The sequence below is a fragment of the Amblyraja radiata genome, chromosome 4, assembly GCF_010909765.2.
Source record: "Amblyraja radiata isolate CabotCenter1 chromosome 4, sAmbRad1.1.pri, whole genome shotgun sequence".
Taxonomy (NCBI): Eukaryota; Metazoa; Chordata; class Chondrichthyes; order Rajiformes; family Rajidae; genus Amblyraja; species Amblyraja radiata.
Window position 1 is genome coordinate 35,620,555 of NC_045959.1, and position 19,994 is coordinate 35,640,548.

The 19,994-nt window shown below is 40.5% G+C and overlaps 1 protein-coding gene across 1 annotated transcript in view; it reads left to right on the forward strand.

Moving 5' to 3' along the window:
* The window catches only part of csmd3 (CUB and Sushi multiple domains 3), a 751,933-nt gene that overhangs the window by 122,052 nt on the left and 609,887 nt on the right, over window positions 1-19,994 (forward strand). The window contains 1 exon segment of the mRNA XM_033020379.1: window positions 12,858-12,970. Within this exon segment, the coding sequence (XP_032876270.1) occupies window positions 12,858-12,970 (113 nt within the window).

Genomic DNA, 19,994 nt, shown 5'->3' on the forward strand with positions numbered 1-19,994 from the left:
CTGTGACCCCTTGTTCTGGACTTCCCCAACATTGGGAACAATCTTCCTGTATCTAGCTTGACCAACCCCTTAACAATTTTGTAAGTTTCTATAAGATCCCCCCTCAATCTTCTAAATTCTAGCGAGTACAAGCCAAGTCTATCCAGTCTTTCTTCATATGAAAGTCCTGACATCCCAGGAATCAGTCTGGTGAACCTTCCCTGTACTCCCTCTATGGCAAGAATGTCTTTCCTCAGATTAGGAGACCAAAACTGTACGCAATACTCCAGGTGTGGTCTCACCAAGACCCTGTACAACTGCAGTAGAACCTCCCTGCTCCTATACGCAAATCCTTTTGCTATGAATGCTAACATACCATTCGCTTTCTTCACTGCCTGCTGCACCTGCATGCCTACTTTTAACGACTGGTGTACCATGACACCCAGGTCTCGTTGCATCTCCCCTTTTCCTAATCGGCCACCATTCAGATAATAGTCTACTTTCCTGTTTTTGCCGCCAAAGTGGATAACCTCACATTTATCCACATTAAACTGCATCTGCCATGCATTTGCCCACTCACCCAGCCTATCCAAGTCACCTTGCAGCCTCCTAGCATCCTCCTCACAGCTAACACTGCCCCCCAGCTTCGTGTCATCCGCAAATTTGGAGATGTTGCATTCAATTACCTCGTCCAAATCATTAATATATATCGTAAATAGCTGGGGTCCCAGCACTGAGCCTTGCGGTACCCCACTAGTCACTGCCTGCCATTGTGAAAAGGACCCATTTACTCCTACTCTTTGCTTCCTGTCTGCCAGTCAGTTCTCTAACCACATCAATACTGAACCTCCAATATCATGTGCTTTAAGTTTGTATACTAATCTCTTATGTGGGACCTTGTCGAAAGCCTTCTGAAAGTCCAGATAAAACCCATCCACTGGTTCTCCCTTATCCACGCTACTAGTTACATCCTCGAAAAATTATATAAGATTCATCAGACATGATTTACCTTTCATAAATCCATGCTGACTTTGTCCAATGATTTCAGCACTTTCCAAATGTGCTGCTATCCCATCTTTAATAGCTGATTCTAGCAGTTTCCCCACTACCGATGTTAGACTAACTGGTCTGTAATTCCCCGTTTTCTAACTCCCTCCCTTTTTAAAAAGTGGGGTTACATTAGCTACCCTCCAATCCTCAGGAACTACTCCAGAATCTAAAGAGTTTTGAAAAATTATCACCAATGCATCCACTATTTCTGGGGCTACTTCCTTAAGTGCTCTCGGATGCAGCCTATCTGGCCCTGGGGATTTATCGGCTGATTTATATTAATAATCCCAAACATCTGCTACAGATTTTTTTTAAAAACAATGTTAATTTGAACAAAATAGAAGTATGCAATTTGCTGATGTGCAGATTGCTAATGTGTGGAATATCACCTCACTGACAATTGCATAGTGTTTCTAGAACTAATCATTATAGTGTTACAATTTTATTAATATTATTATATACCGCATTGCATGAAAATAGATTAAAATTACCCCTTAAACATGATTCAAATATCTATTAACATGCTACAGGACTAAAATGTAACAATATCCCAAATACGATGTGATTTCCAAAGGACAAAGGACATTTATTGTCACATGCACCAATTGGTGTAGTGAAATTTGAGTTACCATGCAGCACACAAATAAGATAAACACAACACTTTAGAATTTAACATAAAACATACCCCCCCTACCCCCCCCCCCCCTACCCCCCACAGCAGAATCAACATTTCCCACTGAGGGAAGGCAACACATTTCAGTCCTCTTCCTCTGTTCACCCATGGGCGGGGCCTATTGAGGCCTCCGCAGTCGCAGCAACGGCGGCCCGATGTTTGAGGCCCTCGAATGGAAGAACACTCTCAGTGGCCCGAAGCCTTATAATCGGCTGCTTCCATAGAAGTGAATCAATGTTGGTCATGTGATATTCATGAAGGAGAAAATAATTTTATTCCCAAAACAGTTCAGAGGATGAACTAGCTGGAATGGTCCACATGTTTCTGGATTTGCAAGCAAGGTAGGTCATAAGGTCATAAGTGATAGGAGCAGAATTAGGCCATTCGGCCCATCAAGTGTACTACACCATCCAATCCTGGCTGATTTATCTTTCCCCCCTAACCCCATTCTCATGCCTTCTCCCCATAACACCTGACACCCGTTTCAAAGGCAGGATATCTGCTTTATGACAGATTACTACTCTCGTGATGATCATTAAGCATATAATGCATCTTCACAGTAGTACCGACATTGCAGAGAAATACTAAAGGGCAAACACAAGTGTCCAAGAATCAATAAAACCAGAGGGATGCTCAGACTAGAATGTTGATATTTGGTTTGGACTGAGATGTTATTTTCAATAAAATTTCAGTGCAATCAAACACATTTTGTTTGATATGTGCTTTATTATTAAGAGATGATTGATGGCTGATTTTCACAGAGGATGGCATAAAACAAAACAATGAATCAATTGATGCCATTGATTCACTTGAACTGATGCCTGCAAGTACATCTCGCTGCGAGATGAAATTATTCAGCTCTGCTTCATGGATGAATAAAACACTGTTATTTGGAAGACTCAGTCTATCAACATTCTTTATCCTTTATGAACCACTCCATCATGAAAATAAAATCATTGCTTCTCACAGTCAACCATCACATCCTTTGGCCGATAAACATATCAATCATTCCCTTCAATATTTCAAGAGAAGCAGGAACTTCTTGTCTTAATTATTCCAATAAATTACTGCAACTTTGATTTTTTTTTTAAATCAGCAGATTTTTTAGTACATACATTGCCATGTACAAACATTTTTCAGATGTCTTCCAGTACTTGGTCTGCATTCTCAAATATGGATGATTGTTACCAAAAGCTAAGGGCCTCGCTGCCAGTGTCATTTGTAGCGGCAGTTTTTTCATATCTTTCGAGAAACAAATTCTCTAGTCGCTATTTGGATGGGAATGGGTAAGGGGAATATCTCTGATACGCATGTAAGCTTCCTCAGAGACCTTCAGAGCTTCACTCATAAAGCTTCAACACACAGTCTTTTGTTGAATAAATGCTTTATTGATGATGGTAAACAGCAAGATACATCCAAGTTTCTTCCGACTCATTACTGCAATCTTCCTTGAATTCCAACTTGCAACTTTAAACATTACAAAACTCCCCGTGCCTCCGTAACATTGACATGGTCGAAGGGTTGACCTTCTCCAAACTAATCTAAAAACTAGACTTCTGCACACGCATCTAAGCTCCAAACACGCCCAAAAACACATTATAAATCCCACCCACAATATAACGGGCAGTCTAAAATTTAAAGGCACATGCCATCATCGGTGACATGCAAAACAGGCCAAATGGCCACTACAATTGTGTCAATGATTAGACTAAAGCCGGGCTGACCTTTTAGCATTTATTGGGACTTCCACAGGAATCTGATTAACTGCCCCTCTGAGATTTTTGCTGGCAATGTATTCTCAGCAGGATCTCCAAAGGTACTGGAAATGGACATAGAGGGCATCCCCTCCATGTAATTCTGGAGAGTCAAAAGAGCACTCGGAACAACAACCGGCTCCTCTCCCTGCCCTGTAGAACGGAGCGGTTCAGGAGATCCTTCACCCCTGCAGCCATTAGATTTTATAATTCTGACCGCTAGGCTGTAGGGGGATGCATTTTGCAATTTTTAATTTTTAACTGTTAATTATTGGTCTTTTTAAGTATTTATTGCTCTCAGGTAGTGTCCACATTGTATTCTATGTATTTTCTGTCTGCGTGCGTTTTGAATCTGTGGGTTTGTTGGTTGGGGGCTTCTGGACATCTGAATTTCCCTGAGGGGATCAATAAAGTATTTATTATTATTATTATTATTATTTTTATTATTATTAGAATGATATCTAAATCCCAAAGAGAGAACCGACTGATTTTTTTTTAACTCCCTACTGCATCTTGGTATTATACATGGTAATTTAGATGCTGTCGAAACTTCCAGATAGGACCTCAGATCCTCTGTTCAGAGTGTCCATGTTGTTGACTGCATTATGAGCACCTCACTGTTCACAGATGCTCTGCTGCTTAGAACTGATAGAGCTGCTGCCTTACAGTGCCGGAGAACTGGGCTCGACCCTGAGCTTGGGTGCTGTCTCTATGGAGTTTGCATGATCTCCCTGTGACTGTGTGGATTTCCTCTGGGTGCTCCAGTTTCCTGCCACATCCCTATGACATGAAGGTTCACAAGTTAATTGGCCTCTGTAAATTGTCCTCGGTGTGGTTGAAATGGATATGAAAGATAACAAAGAACTAGTGTGAACGGGTGCAGCAACATCTATGGAGCAGTCTGAAGAAGGGTTTTGGCCCGAAACGTTGCCTATTTCCTTCGCTCCATAGATGCTACTGCACCCGCTGAGTTTCTCCAGCATTTTTGTGTATCTTCGATTTTCCAGCATCTGCAGTTCCTTGTTAAAAACTAGTGTGAACGGGTGGTCGATGCTCAGCGTGGACTCGATGGACTGAAGGGTCTGTTTCCATGCTGAATCTCTAAACTAAACAAACACTTTCTGGATTTGTCAGCACACATTGGAAAGATCCGGCAGAACCTACATACATGTCTGAATCCCTGTAAACATTCTCCATTTGCTGACACCATTTTCAGGATTTTTCTGCAGTTCACTCAATGCCTAACCAACAAAAGAGAGGAGAAACCAACCAGAACTTTGAGGGACTTTTCAATGAACAGAATGAAAGTAATCAAAATTTGAACATAGAACAGACTCACAATGCCAGGCTAAACATGTGCGCTGTTAAACCAATCTCCTCAGCCTGCACATGATCCATATCCCTCCATTCCCTGCATATCGACGGGTCCATCCAAAAGCCTATTAAATGCCGCTATTGCATCTGCTCCCACAGCACCCCTGGCAATGCGTTCCACAAACCCACCACTCTCTGTGTAAATAAAACCTTCCCTGCATATAAACGTTGCCTCTCTCAACTTAAAGCTGTACCCTCTAGTCTTTGAAACTTCCATCCTGGCAGAAAGTTCCAACCCTATGGTTTTCATAATTCTAGGTGCTTCTATCAGTTCTCCAATGCTCCAGAGAAAACAATCCAATTTCTCAAGCCTCTCCTTATACCTGTAATCCAGGCAGCCTCCTGTTAAACCTCTTCCGCACCTTTTGCAGAGCCTCCATATCCTTCCAGTAATGGGATGACTAGAATTACACGCAATACTCCAAATGCAGCCTAATTCAAGCAGTAATCTTGCAAATTATAAAACTACAAAATGGAAGAAAGAGGCAGCATAACTGAAAACTAAATGAGATATTTGGAGATATCGATTTTGAGAAAATAAATTCAACTCCTTGATAGCTGCACATAGCTACAAATTACCATACATTACACACTTGTATGAAAAAGCAGATTTAGGATTTCTTACTCATTTGCAAGAGAACCTGGATCACTAGACTGGTGTGACACTACAATCAGATGTCACAAGTGATCTGCAACCATTTTTCCAGGCTGTAAGCTGTAAGCTAGAGTCAGTGATACAGTGTGAAAACAGGCCCTTCGGCCTAACTCGCCCACACTGGCCAACAATGTCCCAGCTACACAAGTCTCACCTGCCTGCGCTTCGTTCATATCACTCCAAACCTGTCCTATCCATGTACCTGTCTAAACTGTTTCTTAAACAATGGGATGGCCCAGTCTCAACTACCTCCTCCGGCAGCTTGTTCCATACATCCACCACCCTTTGTATGAAAAAGTCACTCTTCAGATTCCTATTAAATCTTTTCCCCATCACCTTGAACCTATGTCCTCTGATCCTCGGTTTCCCTTCTCTGGTCAAGAGACTGTGCATCTACCCGATCTGTTCCTCTCATGATTTTGTACACCTCTATAAGATCCCCCCCTCATCCTCCTGCACTCCATGGAATAGAGACACAGCCTATTCAACCTCTCCCTATAGCTTATACACTCTAATCCTGGCAACATCCTCGTAAATCTTTTCTGAAACCTTTCAAGCTAGATAATATCTTTCCTATAACATGGTGCCCAGAAATGTACTCACATGTTACAATAAAATTAAAGAAAACATTAATGGAAACGGTATGTTTTACCACTGCTACTCATCCAGCTGATAGATACTATTTGCAGGTACCAATGTACAAAATGACTTCATATACGCACTGCAATTATATAATATCCAACTTAAATAACATTTCAAATATTCACAGTTTAAGAAAAAGGGGTAGACCATTTAAGACTGAGATGGGGAAAAGCCTTTTTCACCCAGAGAGATGTGAATCTGTGGAATTCTCTGCCACAGAAGCAGTGAAGGCCAATTCACTGGATGTTTTCAAGAGAGATTTAGATTTAGCTCTTATGGCTAACGGAATCAAGGGATATTTGGAAGAAAGCAGGAATGGGGTACTGATTTTTGGATGATCAGCCATGTTCATATTGAATGATCGAGCCTGCTGAGTATTCCATTTTTTAATAAAAGTTAAATATCTGTGCACCGGCAGCAGTATTTTTTTTATTGCTTTGGTATAAATTTAAAAAACTATACCAAATTAAAAAGTCAATGGTATCTTGGCAAAAAGGTGTACGTTTAATGAAAATAAATTAAAATAATAAAGGGTCACAACAAATGTGATGTTATGAAACAGCATAACATTTGGAAATTAAATTTGAATTGCTTAAGACCACAATTCTGGAAAAATAATTAAATTTTAGAAAAAACTTCAAGATGCAGGAGGAGTAAATAGGCACAATGATTTTTTTTCTTGAATAGAAAAATAGAAACAGATAAAAATAGGTGAAGGAGCCAGCACTGTCATTCAATATGATCATGGCTGGTCATCTAAAATTATTACCCGTATCCTGCTTTTTGCCCATATCCCCAGATTTCTTTAGCCCTAAGAACTAAATCTAACTCTCTGGAATACATCCAGTGAATTGGTCTCCACTGCCTTCTGTGGCAGAGAATTCCACAGATTCACAATTCTCTAGGTGAAGAAGTTTTTTCCTCATCTCAGTCCTAAATGACCTATCCCTTATTCTTAAACCGTGACCCTCGGTTCTGGACTCCCCTAAAACCGGGAACATAAGTGACTGAACTACAAGCACGCCCAAGTCTTGTTGCACCTCCCCTTTTCCTAATATGACACCATTTTCATAATCTGACACCGAATGGCCTACTCTAGCACCTATTTTCCATGTTTTTTTCGATGCAGCAAACCGGAGGACTGGGAGAAATGTTGAACTCAACAGAGGACAAAGGGGTTAATTAAGAGGGGGAAAAAGAGCACGAAAGAAAGCTTGTGGGGAATATAAAACCTGACTAAAAGCTTATTTAGATATGTAAAAAGGAAAAGATTAGTGAAGACAAATGTAGGTGCCTTACAATCAGAGACAGGTGGATTTACAATGGGAAACTAGGAAATGACAGAACAGTTAAACAAGTACTTTGGTTCTGTCTTCACAAAGGAAGACACAACAATCTCCCAGAAATACTAGGGGACTGAGGATCTAGTGGGAGGGAGGAACTGAAGGGAATCCACATTACTCAGGAAACAGTGTTAGGTAAACTGTTGGGACTGAAGGCAGATAAATCCCCAGGGCCTGATGGTCTGCATTCTAGAGTACTCATGGTGTTGGCCCTAAAAATCGTGGATGCATTGGTGATCATTTTCCAATGTTCTCCCGACTATGGATCAGTTTCTGTGGACAGGAAGCTCCCCTCTGGCGAGCTCTGCGACTAAAGCGTCCTCGCTGCGCCCGCCGCTGAAGCCCCGGGTGCTTCTCTGGGAAAGGCCACGCTGATCCTCGATGTTAGGCCACGCTGATCCTCGATGTTAGGCCACGGGGGAGGCGACATGGAAAAAGTCGCCTCTCCATGGAGGCGGTTTTCCCGCTTACCACCCCACATCACCCCCCACACAAGACATACAAAGAAACATTAAAAACATACATTAAAACACACAACAAAAAAAAAAGTTGAAAAAACTAACGCGCGGTTGGCAGGGCTGCCGGCTTGCAGCGCCCCCCATCGACCGATGACCTACCTTGCGTGCAAATTTATAAACATGTGGACCATTCCAGCTAGTTCATTCTCTATTGTGGGAATAAAATTATTTTCTCCTTCATGAATATCACATGAAGGACATCGATGCACTTTTACAGAAATCACATCATATTTGGAATATCATTACATTTTAGTCTTGGAGCATGTAAATAGATATTTGAATCATGTTTAAAATGTTTTTAATCTGTCTTCATGCAATGAGATATTATGAATATTACCATAAAACATCTGTATTTGCAACATCACTCAGTATTAGACATTGGCACCAGGTTCCTTAATGAAGAGGCATAGTTAATGCAAGAATCATTATTATTATTTTTAAACACATGATTGGTGCTACCTTGAATGTAACATCAGGATTCCCAAGATATAGGATCATTGAAAGTGTACATGTGTTACATCTGATTGCAAATCATTCAATTTATTCAAGATCACACTGGAATATACTGTAGGTAAAATAAATGCACTTGTAACTGAATTTACCAATTTTCTTGATTTGTTATCTAATGCCAGTATCAGAGATAGAAGCCTGCAATTTAACACTCTACCCCAGAGACACATATATACTGGATAATATATCGTCAGAAAGTATTGATAGGGAGAAGTTTTTTATTGTGTTATGTTGTTGCTTTTCGTTTACTTCTGTGCAAATAATGAAGGTCAGAATACTGCATAAATTGTCTCGAAAGCAGATTTATGATCGCGCAGCCAAAAGTGGGCAAACCTGCCCACTCATGTGAATTCAGTAGATTTCATTACACTGTTTGGAGAATGGAGAGGTATCCCAGCCAAAATGATCCCCCAGCTAAGATAAATGATGTTACTTAGTCATTAATGTCAAACCTTTGCGTCAATAAGCTGACTGTTTACCATATTTCCTGGCATTGAAAAATTAAATGTGCTTCAAAGATGCTTCATCAGCTGTAAGACCCTCTGGGACATTTTGAGGTTGATATTTGAAATACATAAATGTCTATAGCAAAGTGCTGTTTGTTAATTGTTACCATAAACAATTTGTTGATTAAGTTAGATTTTTTTATTTAGATTTTAGTTAGTTTATTGTCATATAAACCATGGGTGCAATAAGGTTCCTTCTGTGCATGGAACTCATGGAGTAAACAGTATGCATGAAGATAATGATCAATACAGGAATGACCCTGATGAGTGCAAGTCAGTAGAATGGTGCAAAAGTTGCAGTGTAATCTGAAATAGTAAAGGAAAAGTACAAGAATGTAATAACAGAACAGCCAAATGAGGTAAAGTTCAGAGTAGAGGTACACACCAACCTCTGTGGGAACAGAATGTAAAAGAGGTGTATGAAAGAGTATGTGAAAGAAGGAACTGCAGATGCTGGTTTAAACCGACGATAGATACAAAAAGCTGGAGTAACTCAGCGGGACAGGCAGCATCACTGGAGAGAAGGAATGGGTGATGTTTAGGGTAGAAACATGACCCATTCCATCTCTCCAGAGATGTTAAAGAGGTGATTGATTCAGGGATCTGTTAGCAGTGGGAAAAAGTCTGGACATCTGGGCTTTCAAGCTTATGCCACAATGACAGCACGGTGACGCTGCGGTAGAGTTGCTGCCTTCCAGCGCTAGAGACCAGGGATAGATCCTGATTATGGGTGCTGTGTGTATGGAGTTTGCACATTCTCTCCATGACATTCGTGAGTTTTCTCCAGGAGCTCCGGTTTCCTCCCATATTCCAAAGATGCACAGGTTTGTAGGCTAAGTGGCTTAGTAAAATTGTCAATTGTTCCTAGTCTATGTTGGATAGTGTTAGTGTGTGGGAATCACTGGTCGGTGTAGACTTGGTGGGCCGAATGGCCTGTGTTCATGCTGTATCTCTAAACTAAACTAAACTAAAACTAAATATTTTCCCTGAATGCAGAAGAGGGAAAATAAACTCCCCAGAGTGACAGGCATCTTTGATGATGCAAGATACAAGATACAAGATACATTTATTTGTCACATGTACCAATTGGTACAGTGAAATGTGTGGTCGTCATACAGCCAAAAGATGCTCCCAGCCTTCCCAATACAATGAACCATAAAGAGGGACTAGTTGCAAGGAATTGGCAAGACTGTGATGGACTGTTCACCATACTTCACATGTTCAGGTAGTAAAGAGCAGAGCATTTGCCATTCCAGGCTGAGATACATCCCATCAGAATTCTTTCCATAGTGCCCTTCAGTCCACCGAGCCCAAGCCAACCATTGATCACCTGTTCAATCGAGTTGCTTTGTTATCCCACTTTCACATCCACTTCCACCACACAAGGGACAATTTACACAAGAGACCTATGAACCTTCATATCATCTGTAGAAGTTCAAGAGAATCCCTGAATCTTCTCAGATGCTGGGATCCACTGGCTCCATGTGCGGTTCCGAATAAATTTCAAGATCCTTCTTTATGTCTACAAAGCCCTTAACGGGCTTTCCCCCACCTACATCAAAAGTACCACCACACCACCTCCAGGTCCCACAGATCGTCCGACATGGGGTTACTGAACATCCCGCGGGCGACCGTGCCTTTGTGGTTGCAGCTCCTAGACTGTAGAACAGCATCCCTCTTCCCATCAGAACTGCCCCCTCCATCGACTCCTTTTAGTCGAGACTTAAAACTCATCTTTACTCTCAAGCCTTTCTTGATGTCCTCTGAGTGAGGGCTATATGTATGTATTTATGTATGTACTTAATATATGAACCAATGTTGTATAACGTTAGTACCTCCGCCAATGTAAAGCACTTTGGCCAACGAGAGTTGTTTTTTAAATATGCTATATAAATAAAAGTGAATTGACGACTTGACTTCATAAAGTAATATGCTGATACACTTTCTTGATCACTACATCAGTTTGCAAGGGTCAGGTTAGTTTGCTGATGATATTGTCCTTTGTGAAAGAATAAAAAGTTTTTTTTAAATATTCATCGATATGCATTGGCCAAAGCATCAATTGTATCATCAACTATACAACCAAAATAAAGACATTTGAAATTCCTTCTTTTGTTTTCTGCATGACATGATAATGCATTATTATAGCATAAATTGCTAAATGCTGTGCAGCCCTAAATGATGCAGAGCCACACATTCTGCCAGTTTTCATTTTCTTGTTATTTACAGATATTAATTATCCAAGGGTCATGTTCATGTGATAGGAGCAGAATTAGGCCATTCGGCCCATCTAGTCTACTCTGCCATTCAATCGTGGCTGATCTATCTCTGCCTCCTAATCCCCATTCTCCTGCTTTCTCCCCACACCCGTACTAATCAAGAAACTATCTATCTCTGCCTTAAAAATATCCATTGACTTGGCCTCCACAGCCTTCTGTGGCAAAGAATTCCACATATTCACCGGCCTCTGACCAAATAAATTGCTCTTCATCTCCTTCCTTAAGGAACATCCTTTAATCCTGAGGCTATGATGTCTGGTCCTAGACTCTCCCACTAGTTGAAACATCCTGTCCACATCCACTCCATCCAAGTCTTTCACTATTTTGTATATTTCCCCCTCATTCTTCTAAACTCCAGCGAGTACAGGCCCAGTGCCGTAAAACGCTCATCATATGCTAACCTACTTATTCTTGGGATTATCCTTGTACACCTCCTCTAAACCCTCTCCAGAGTCAGCACGTCCTTCCTCAGCTGGCCCAGCTTCCTTCAAGGGCAAGAAGAACAGGAAATTCTGGAAAACCTCAGCATTTCAGGCAGTGTATGTGGTGTAGGAAATAATTATAGTGAATGTAAAAACTCCTTACATTGCACAACGTTCTGCATCAAGCGCAAGTCAGGCTACAAATGTCATGTGAGATGCAGGATCGTCTGACTGGTATCTGACCGGATAAAGGATTTTTGGGTAATCCATTGCTAGATGTCATGCCAGTAACTGACAGGACAGCAGTCAAGGGAAAAACAACTGTTGTCATGTAAATCCTTGAAGCAGAAAGGGGGAAAAAAGATGGACTGCACACATTTATTAATTCCACCATGGTGAACTATCTACCAACATGGGGCAGCACGGTGGTGCAGCAGTACAGTTGCTGCCTTTTCAGTGCCAGAGACCCGGCTTCGATCCTGACTACGGGTGCTGTCTGTACGGAGTTTGTACGTTCTCCCTGTGACCTGCGTGGGGTTTTTCCGAGATCTTCGGTTTCCTTCCACACTCCTAAGATGTACAGGTTTATAGGTTATTTGGCTTGGTATAACTGTAAAATTGTCCCTAGTGTGGGTAGGGTAGTGCTAATGTGGGGGGATCGCTGGTCGGCACTGACTCCGTGGGCCGAAGGGTCTGTTTCCGCGCTGAATCTCAAACTAAAAACTAAAACTCAAACATGATCTGAGCTTGCATATAACATTAGATTTTTTGAGCTGAGGTATTGTATCCGAGTTAGACTACCAATAGAGATAATACTAATAATAGTGATAAAACCAAAATACAGAAATATCTTTCTTGATTTTGAAAACTGGTTTAATTGTTATTGTTACATCCACTGTCCATAAACAAGTCATGACCTGTATTCAGTTACATTGTGTTTGATTCTACAACAATCTCACAGATATGATATGATGTGTATGTCACTAGTATTATCCTGCATTGTAATTTGATGATGTTAGATGGAATACTGATAAGAAAACTGGATTGTTTTAAATCCTTATTTTAAGGAAAGCATTGCTTTAGAAATAGAGCATTAGGAAACTGACATATAACTGAACAGATTCTTTGTTTTCTCCTCCTTATTGGCTCCAGGCTGACAGGCAGCTTTGTCCCAGACCTGATCGCAAGCATGAGCAATCAGATGTGGTTACATCTGCAAACAGATGAAAGCATTGGATCAATTGGCTTCAAGATAAACTACAAAGGTAAATGATGAAAAGCTACTCACACAGCAAGTAGGTGTACAATATGTTCAGGTTAACATTTTCAATGGTGCGTTTTTGAATAACATGAACTCTTGAACATTTCACATTATTCATGACCTGCCATCGAGAGCAACTGATTTTCTGGATTGTGAATTGCCTTGAAATGACAGAGAAGAAATATGTTCTGTCTCAAAAATGCACGATTAAACCCATGATAAAATTAGAGATGTGGGTTGCATTATGGCTCAGGCGGTGAATTTATAACGTCAAAAAAAAACATTTTGTTTTTCAGAAATATTAACTTCAAAGGCATCTCAGTTGCATTTAATTGTAATATCAGCTTATAATTATGCATAATAATCAATGAAAGAAATTTAAGTTTTCCAATTAAGTATGGGAAGAATAAATTAATTGCTATCCATCCCTAAAGGGCCTGTCCCACTTTCGCGACCTAATTCACGACCTCTGCTGAGTTTGCCCTTGACTCGTACGCGCAGCATGGTCGTCACGAGGTCGTAGGAAGGTTGTAGCAGGCCGTGATGCTAGTCTATGTACTCATGGCATCAAGTAGGTCGGGGCGTTTTTCTAGCATGATGAAAAATGTCCACGAGTGAAAAAGGATGTGAATTAGGTTGTGAAAGTGGGACAAGTCCTTAACACAGATTGCATTCCTTAGCTATCAACATGTCTGTGTCCATGACTGCCATCAGAGATTAAATGATACTTTTTTGTAATGTCGGGGTAATTTCTGATTCTGCTCAATCCTCCTCCTCATCCACTAAAGTTACATTGTGTGATGTTGGCCCTGAGCTCATCCACTTTTTAAAATCTGATCAAAGCTTAGGTTGATTTTAGATTTGACTCATGCCAAATATTGGGTGGAATTTTTTTTGCATATGTCATAAATACAATAGGTTTTTTATGACCCACGTTCCCAGTTAAGCAAGTTTCAATCTTGAAATTCTCACCCTTACTTTTAAATCCCTCCTTGGTCTAGACGCTGCCAGCTTCTGGTTTTTTTTTCAACAAGGTTCAGCAGATTTCGAGATGCCAAGAATCTCCTTGTCTCAACTTTTTGATTATCCTTAGAATATATAAATATCTTTATTTATTTATTTATTTATTTATAAATATTTTTATTAGAAGTAGACATATTATAAAGTATAGTTACATATTATAGTAAAAAGACTTTTCATATACATCAGTCATACATTATTAACATTTTCAATTATCAATTACTTCTGCTTCTAGTGTTTTTATTTTTTATAGAAAGAGAGGGTAGAAAGTTATAAATTAAAAAAACCAGAAAAACAGAGGAGGTGGAATGGGTTACCTGTAACACGTCAATGGAGATAGGTTCGTAGATTATAAAGTATAGCTTTTCATCTGATCCTGAGTTCAAGTTTCAGTTGGGTCCTCGTGCTGTGCCAATCTATCCCTTCAGATAGTTAATGAATGGAGCCCAGATTTTATCGAAAATATCTTGTTTGTCCATTAAGACAAGTCTAATTCTTTCTAAGTATAGGGTCTCCGACATTTCCGTAATCCACATATTAATTGTGGGGGTTGTAGGGCCTTTCCAAAATTTTAATATTAATTTTTTCCCGATTATTATACTGTAGTCGAGGAAATGTCTTTGGTTTGTTGTGAGTGTTAAACTTTGTTCTGATATTCCAAGATTTATTAATTTTGTGTTTGGGTCCAGTTTTGTATTAATAACTTCTGAAGTTATTTCAAAAATATCAGTCCAGAAATGTTTAAGTTTTATATAGTTTGCAAACGCATGTGTTAAATTAGCCTCTAGATGTAGACATTTATCACAAATAGGAGAGATTTGTGGGAAGATTCTATTTAGTTTTATTTTAGTGTAGTCTATGTAAGACCTTGAATTGTATTAAAGTATGTCTGGCATTTAATGAACATTGATGTATTTGTTGTAAACTTTCGTCCCACATATCTTTCGTTATAGGGTGACCTATTTCATTTTCCCATTTGTATCTATATGGTTCGGTCGGTGGTACCTCGTTGTTTTGTAGGGTGTTATAAATATAAGCTATTAGTTTTTCAGTATTAGGATGCTTGTTCAAACATTCATCAAGAATTTCTGATTCCCTACTCCTGTAGACTTGTGTATAGATTTAACATAATCTCTAATTTGTAGATATCTGAAGAAATTATTTGAGTGCAGTCCATAATTCTGTTGTAACTCTTGAAATGAAAGAAAAGTGCCTTTCCCATAAAGATGTCCAATATTTTTGATTCCATAATTTTTCCATTGTGTGAAACCTTTGTCCATAAAGGATGATTTGAATGAAGGATTATTTACAATGGGAAGGCATAGTGGTATATTATTCAATTTTAAATCTTTTTTTATTTGTTTCCAAATTCGTATTCCACTATGTATTATGGGGTTTTCTTTATAGGTTTTTTTGTGCAGTTTTGTGGGGGCAAATATGATCGGACCTATTTCAAATGGTAGACAGTCTTCCTTTTCCATCATTAACCAATCTGGTTGTCGATCCATTTCTTCCAGCCAGAAATTCATGTTTTTAGTATGGACTGCCCAAAAATAAAATAAGAAATTTGGCAAAGCCAAACCTCCATTTATCTTTGACTTACATAAATGTTTTTTACTTATTCTATGATTCTTATAATCCCAGAAAAACTTGTAACAATGGAGTCGACTTTTTTGAAAAAAGTTTTTGGAATATATATCGGAATTAATTGAAATAGGTACAGCAGTTGCGGTAAAAAAATCATTTTTATAGCATTAATTCTCCCAAGCATAGAAATGGGGAGTGTTTTCCAGTATTGAATATTCTTATGTAGTTTATTCAGTAAGGGTGGGAAATTTAGTTTAAATAAAGAGGTATGTCTTAGTTACATAGATTCCTAAGTATTTAAATTTATCTTTAACTATTTTAAAAGGGGATTGTTGTATTGTATGTAAATTGAATTTTGTTATTGGCATGATTTCACTTTTATTCCAATTAATTCTATATCCCGAAAACTGACCAAATTGAGTTATTAGATTTAGTAAGTTTGGAATACTAGTTTCTAACTTTGTAATATATATTAGTACATCATCTGCATATAAGGAAATGTTATTCCTTGTGTCTCTAGTATTGTATCCATATATTCCTGGATGGTTTCTAACGCTTTCTGCTAGGGAGAATATATAAATATTTAATGCCTCTAAAGGAATTTATACATTTCAACTAATCCACATGTCCTCCTTCTAAATCTCATACAGTATAGGTGTTGATTTCTTCAGCTCTGCTTGTAGAAAAAACACCCACTCAGGAATCAATCCAGTAAATCTTTTTTGCGGTTTATTGAACCAAGACCTGTACACAATTAACCAGCTTGAATTTCACCTGACCCAAGAAATTTCAGTGAGCTTTCCTGACTTATTCTCAAATCCACTTGCAGGATGTTGAATGTTGTGTTTATTTCCTTAAACTACTTAAAACTCACCAGCAAGCTAACTTTCAGTGATTCGTGTACATAGATACTCTTGAAAAACAACCGCTTTCAAGCTTAAATCCCGTATAAAGAAACCCCTCTCAAATGCTGTTTCTACCCGTGGATGGTCCCACATTTTCTCCGTGCTTATCCCATCGGTTATTTCTTTCCTCATCCTCCCCCTATGCCTGAAGCCTCTTTGCATTCCACCTCTTTACATATCCCAGCAGCCTCATTGCTTGCCCCCCTCACAAATTAGACAGACACTCAAATATATATTACACAGTCCGTCATCCAAATTATTGTTACAGATTGTTAATAGCTGGTTCTGAGTATCAAATGCTTTATACTCTCACTGCTCCCCCCCCTGTGATTCCTCCTTCCCTCCACAGCCTACTGTCTCCGCCTCTTCCTTTCTTTTTCCCGCCCCCCCCCCACATCAGTCTGAAGAAGGGTCTCGACCCGAAACGTCGCCTATTCCTTCGCTCCTTAGATGCTACCTCACCCGCTGTTTCTCCAGCATTTTTGTCTACCTTCGATTTGTCCAGCATCTGCAGTTCTTTCTTAAACATTTTGTCCACTCCACTGCAAAATCTCCTCAAGGTAGGTCTACTTTGAAGAAGTTCTCCTCCTCTCTCCGAAGACAGTTTAGCATCCTCCTCTCTCACTGCCCCCCCTCTGTGATCCCCCCATCCCTCCACGTCGAACAATCATTGTTCGAGGTGTAACGTGGCCTTATTCCCTAATTCTACCTCCACTACATTGACGACTGCATTGGTGCTACCTCCTGCACCCATGCAGAACTCGTTGACTTCATCCATTTCACCACTAACTTCCATCCGGCACTCAAATTCACCTGGACCATTTCCGACATCTCCCTACCATTTCAAGAACTCACCATCTCCATCGCAGGGAACAGACTACTGACCGACATCTACTACAAACCCACTGGTCCATGGCTATCTGGACTACATTCTTCCCACCCTGCTTCCTGTAAGGACTCTATCCCCTACTCCGAATTCCTCCATCTACGCCACATCTGCACCCAGGATGAGGTGTTCCACACCAGGGCATCGGAGATGTCCTCATTCTTAGAGTGTGGGGATTCCACTCTTCGACTATAGATGAGGCTCTCACCAGGGTCTACTCTACATCCCGTAGCTCCGCTCTCATTCCCCAACTCCCCACTCATAACAAGGACACAGTACCCCTTGTCCTCGCCTTCCACCCTACCAGCCATCACATACAACAGATAATCCTTCGACATTTTCGCCATCTCCAACGGGATCCTACCACTGGCCACATCTTCCCATATCCTCCCATTTTGGCTTTCCGCAGAGACCGTTCCATGCGTAACTCCCTGGTCAATTCGTCTCTTCTCACCCAAACCACCACCTCCCCTGGTATTTTCCCTTGCAACCGCAGGAAATGCTACACTTGTCGCTTTACCTCCCCTCAAGGACCCAAGCAGCCTTTCCAGGTGAGGCAGAGGTTCACCTGCACCTCCTCCAACCTCATCTATTGCATCCGCTGTTCTAGGTGTCAACTGCTCTACATCGATGATACCAAGCGCAGGCTTGGTGATCACTTCGCCCAACATCTCCGCAGGGATCGCAATAACCAACCTGATCTCCTGGTGGCTCAGCACTTCAACTCCCCCTCCCATTCCAAATCCAACCTTTCTGTCTTGGGCCTCCTCCATGACCAGAGTGAGTCCCACCGCAAATTGGAGGTGAAGCACCTCATATTTCGCTTGAGTAGTATACACCCCAACGGTATGAACATTGATCTCCAATTTCAGGTGGTCCTTTCTTTCGCCCTCCTTCCCCTCCCCATCCCAGCTCACCCACAGCCCACTGTCTCCGCCTCTTCCTTTCTTCTTCCAACCTCCCCCACCCCCACATCAGTCTGAGGAAGGGTCTCAACCCGAAACATCACCTATTTCCTTCGCCCCATAGATGCTGCCTCACCAGCTGAGTTTCTCCAGCACTTTTTTCAATTTTCCCTGCATCTGCATCTGCAGTTTTTTTTTAAACAATCCCTAGTTGGTAGTTTTACTATTCTGCTTAGTCTCAAAAAACGCTGATGGATTTGTCTCACATAATTTCTCTCACATAAATCTATGTTGCCTCTTCCCAATCATTTTATTATTTACTAGACACCCAATTACCACTTCCTTAATAATACATTTTATCTTTTCCCATGAAGTATTATAACAAGAGCATGCTAATGGCATGTTGGCCTTGATAACGAGAGGAGTTGAGTATAAGAGTAAAGAGGTCCTTCTGCAGTTATACAGGGCCCTGGTGAGACCACACCTGGAGTATTGTGTGCAGTTTTGGTCACCTAATTTGAGGAAAGAGATCCTTGGTATTGAGGCAGTGCAGCGTAGGTTCACAAGGTTAATCTCCGGGATGGCGGGACTGTCATTTGAGGAAAGATTGGAAAGAAGGGACGTATTCACTGGAATTTAGAAGGATGAGAGGGTAACTAATAGAAACATATAACATTATAAAATGACTGGACAAGCTAGATGCAGGAAAAATGTTCCCAATGTTGGGGCAGACCAGAACCATGGGCCACAGTCTAAGAATAAAGGGGAGGCCATTTAAAAAGAGAAAAAAAAATTTCACCCAGAGAGTTGTGAGTTTGTGGAATTCTCTGCCACAGTAGACAGTCGAGGCCAATTCACTGGATGAATTTAAAAGAGAGTTTGATAGGGCTCTCGGGGCTAGCAGAATCAAGGGATATGGGGAGAAGGCAGGCACGGTTTACTGATTGTGGATGATCAGCCATGATCATAATGAATGGCGGTGCTGGTTCGAAGGGCCAAATTGACCTTCTTTCTATGTAAGAATGCATGATTACATTTTTGACAAGGTTGGATTCAACCCTAAACCGTCCTCCCTCCTTTCCTCACTTTCAACCATAAAATTGTTCCTTAATGCAGCTATTTGACCAAGATTTTGATAATAAGCCAAATTTTGTATTGTGATCGCCATTGATGAGGCTGTTCACAATCTATTGTCTATCCCAAATTGCTTGGGGAAAGAAATGCAAGCTTTTAAGTTCCAAGTAGTATACCAGTATACTATAATAGTATAGTCTAGTGTTCAGTAGCCAGCTAAGCATTACATAAAGAGATACTGCACCATAATTTTAAAATTACTACTTCCCACATTTTATTGCTTCAAACTAAAGGATTGTGGTAGTGGAAAGTGAACAAGTCAGTCATGAAATGCGGGAAATCTGGTAATGTTCTTGAACATAAATAAACTTTGAAAACAAGTTTTGCATGATTAAATAATGATCAACACACAGCGGTAGAGTTGCTGCCTTACCGCAAATGCCGCGCCGGAGACCCGGGTTCCATTCTGACTACGGGTGCTCTCTACGGAGTTTGTGTGTTCTCCCCATGACCTGCGTGGGTTTTAGCCGAGATCTTCGGTTTCCTCCCACATTTCAAAGACGTACAGGTTTGTAGGTTAATTGGCATGGTAAATGTAAAAATTGTCCCAAGTGGGTATAGGATAGTGTTAATGTTGCGGGGATCGCTGGT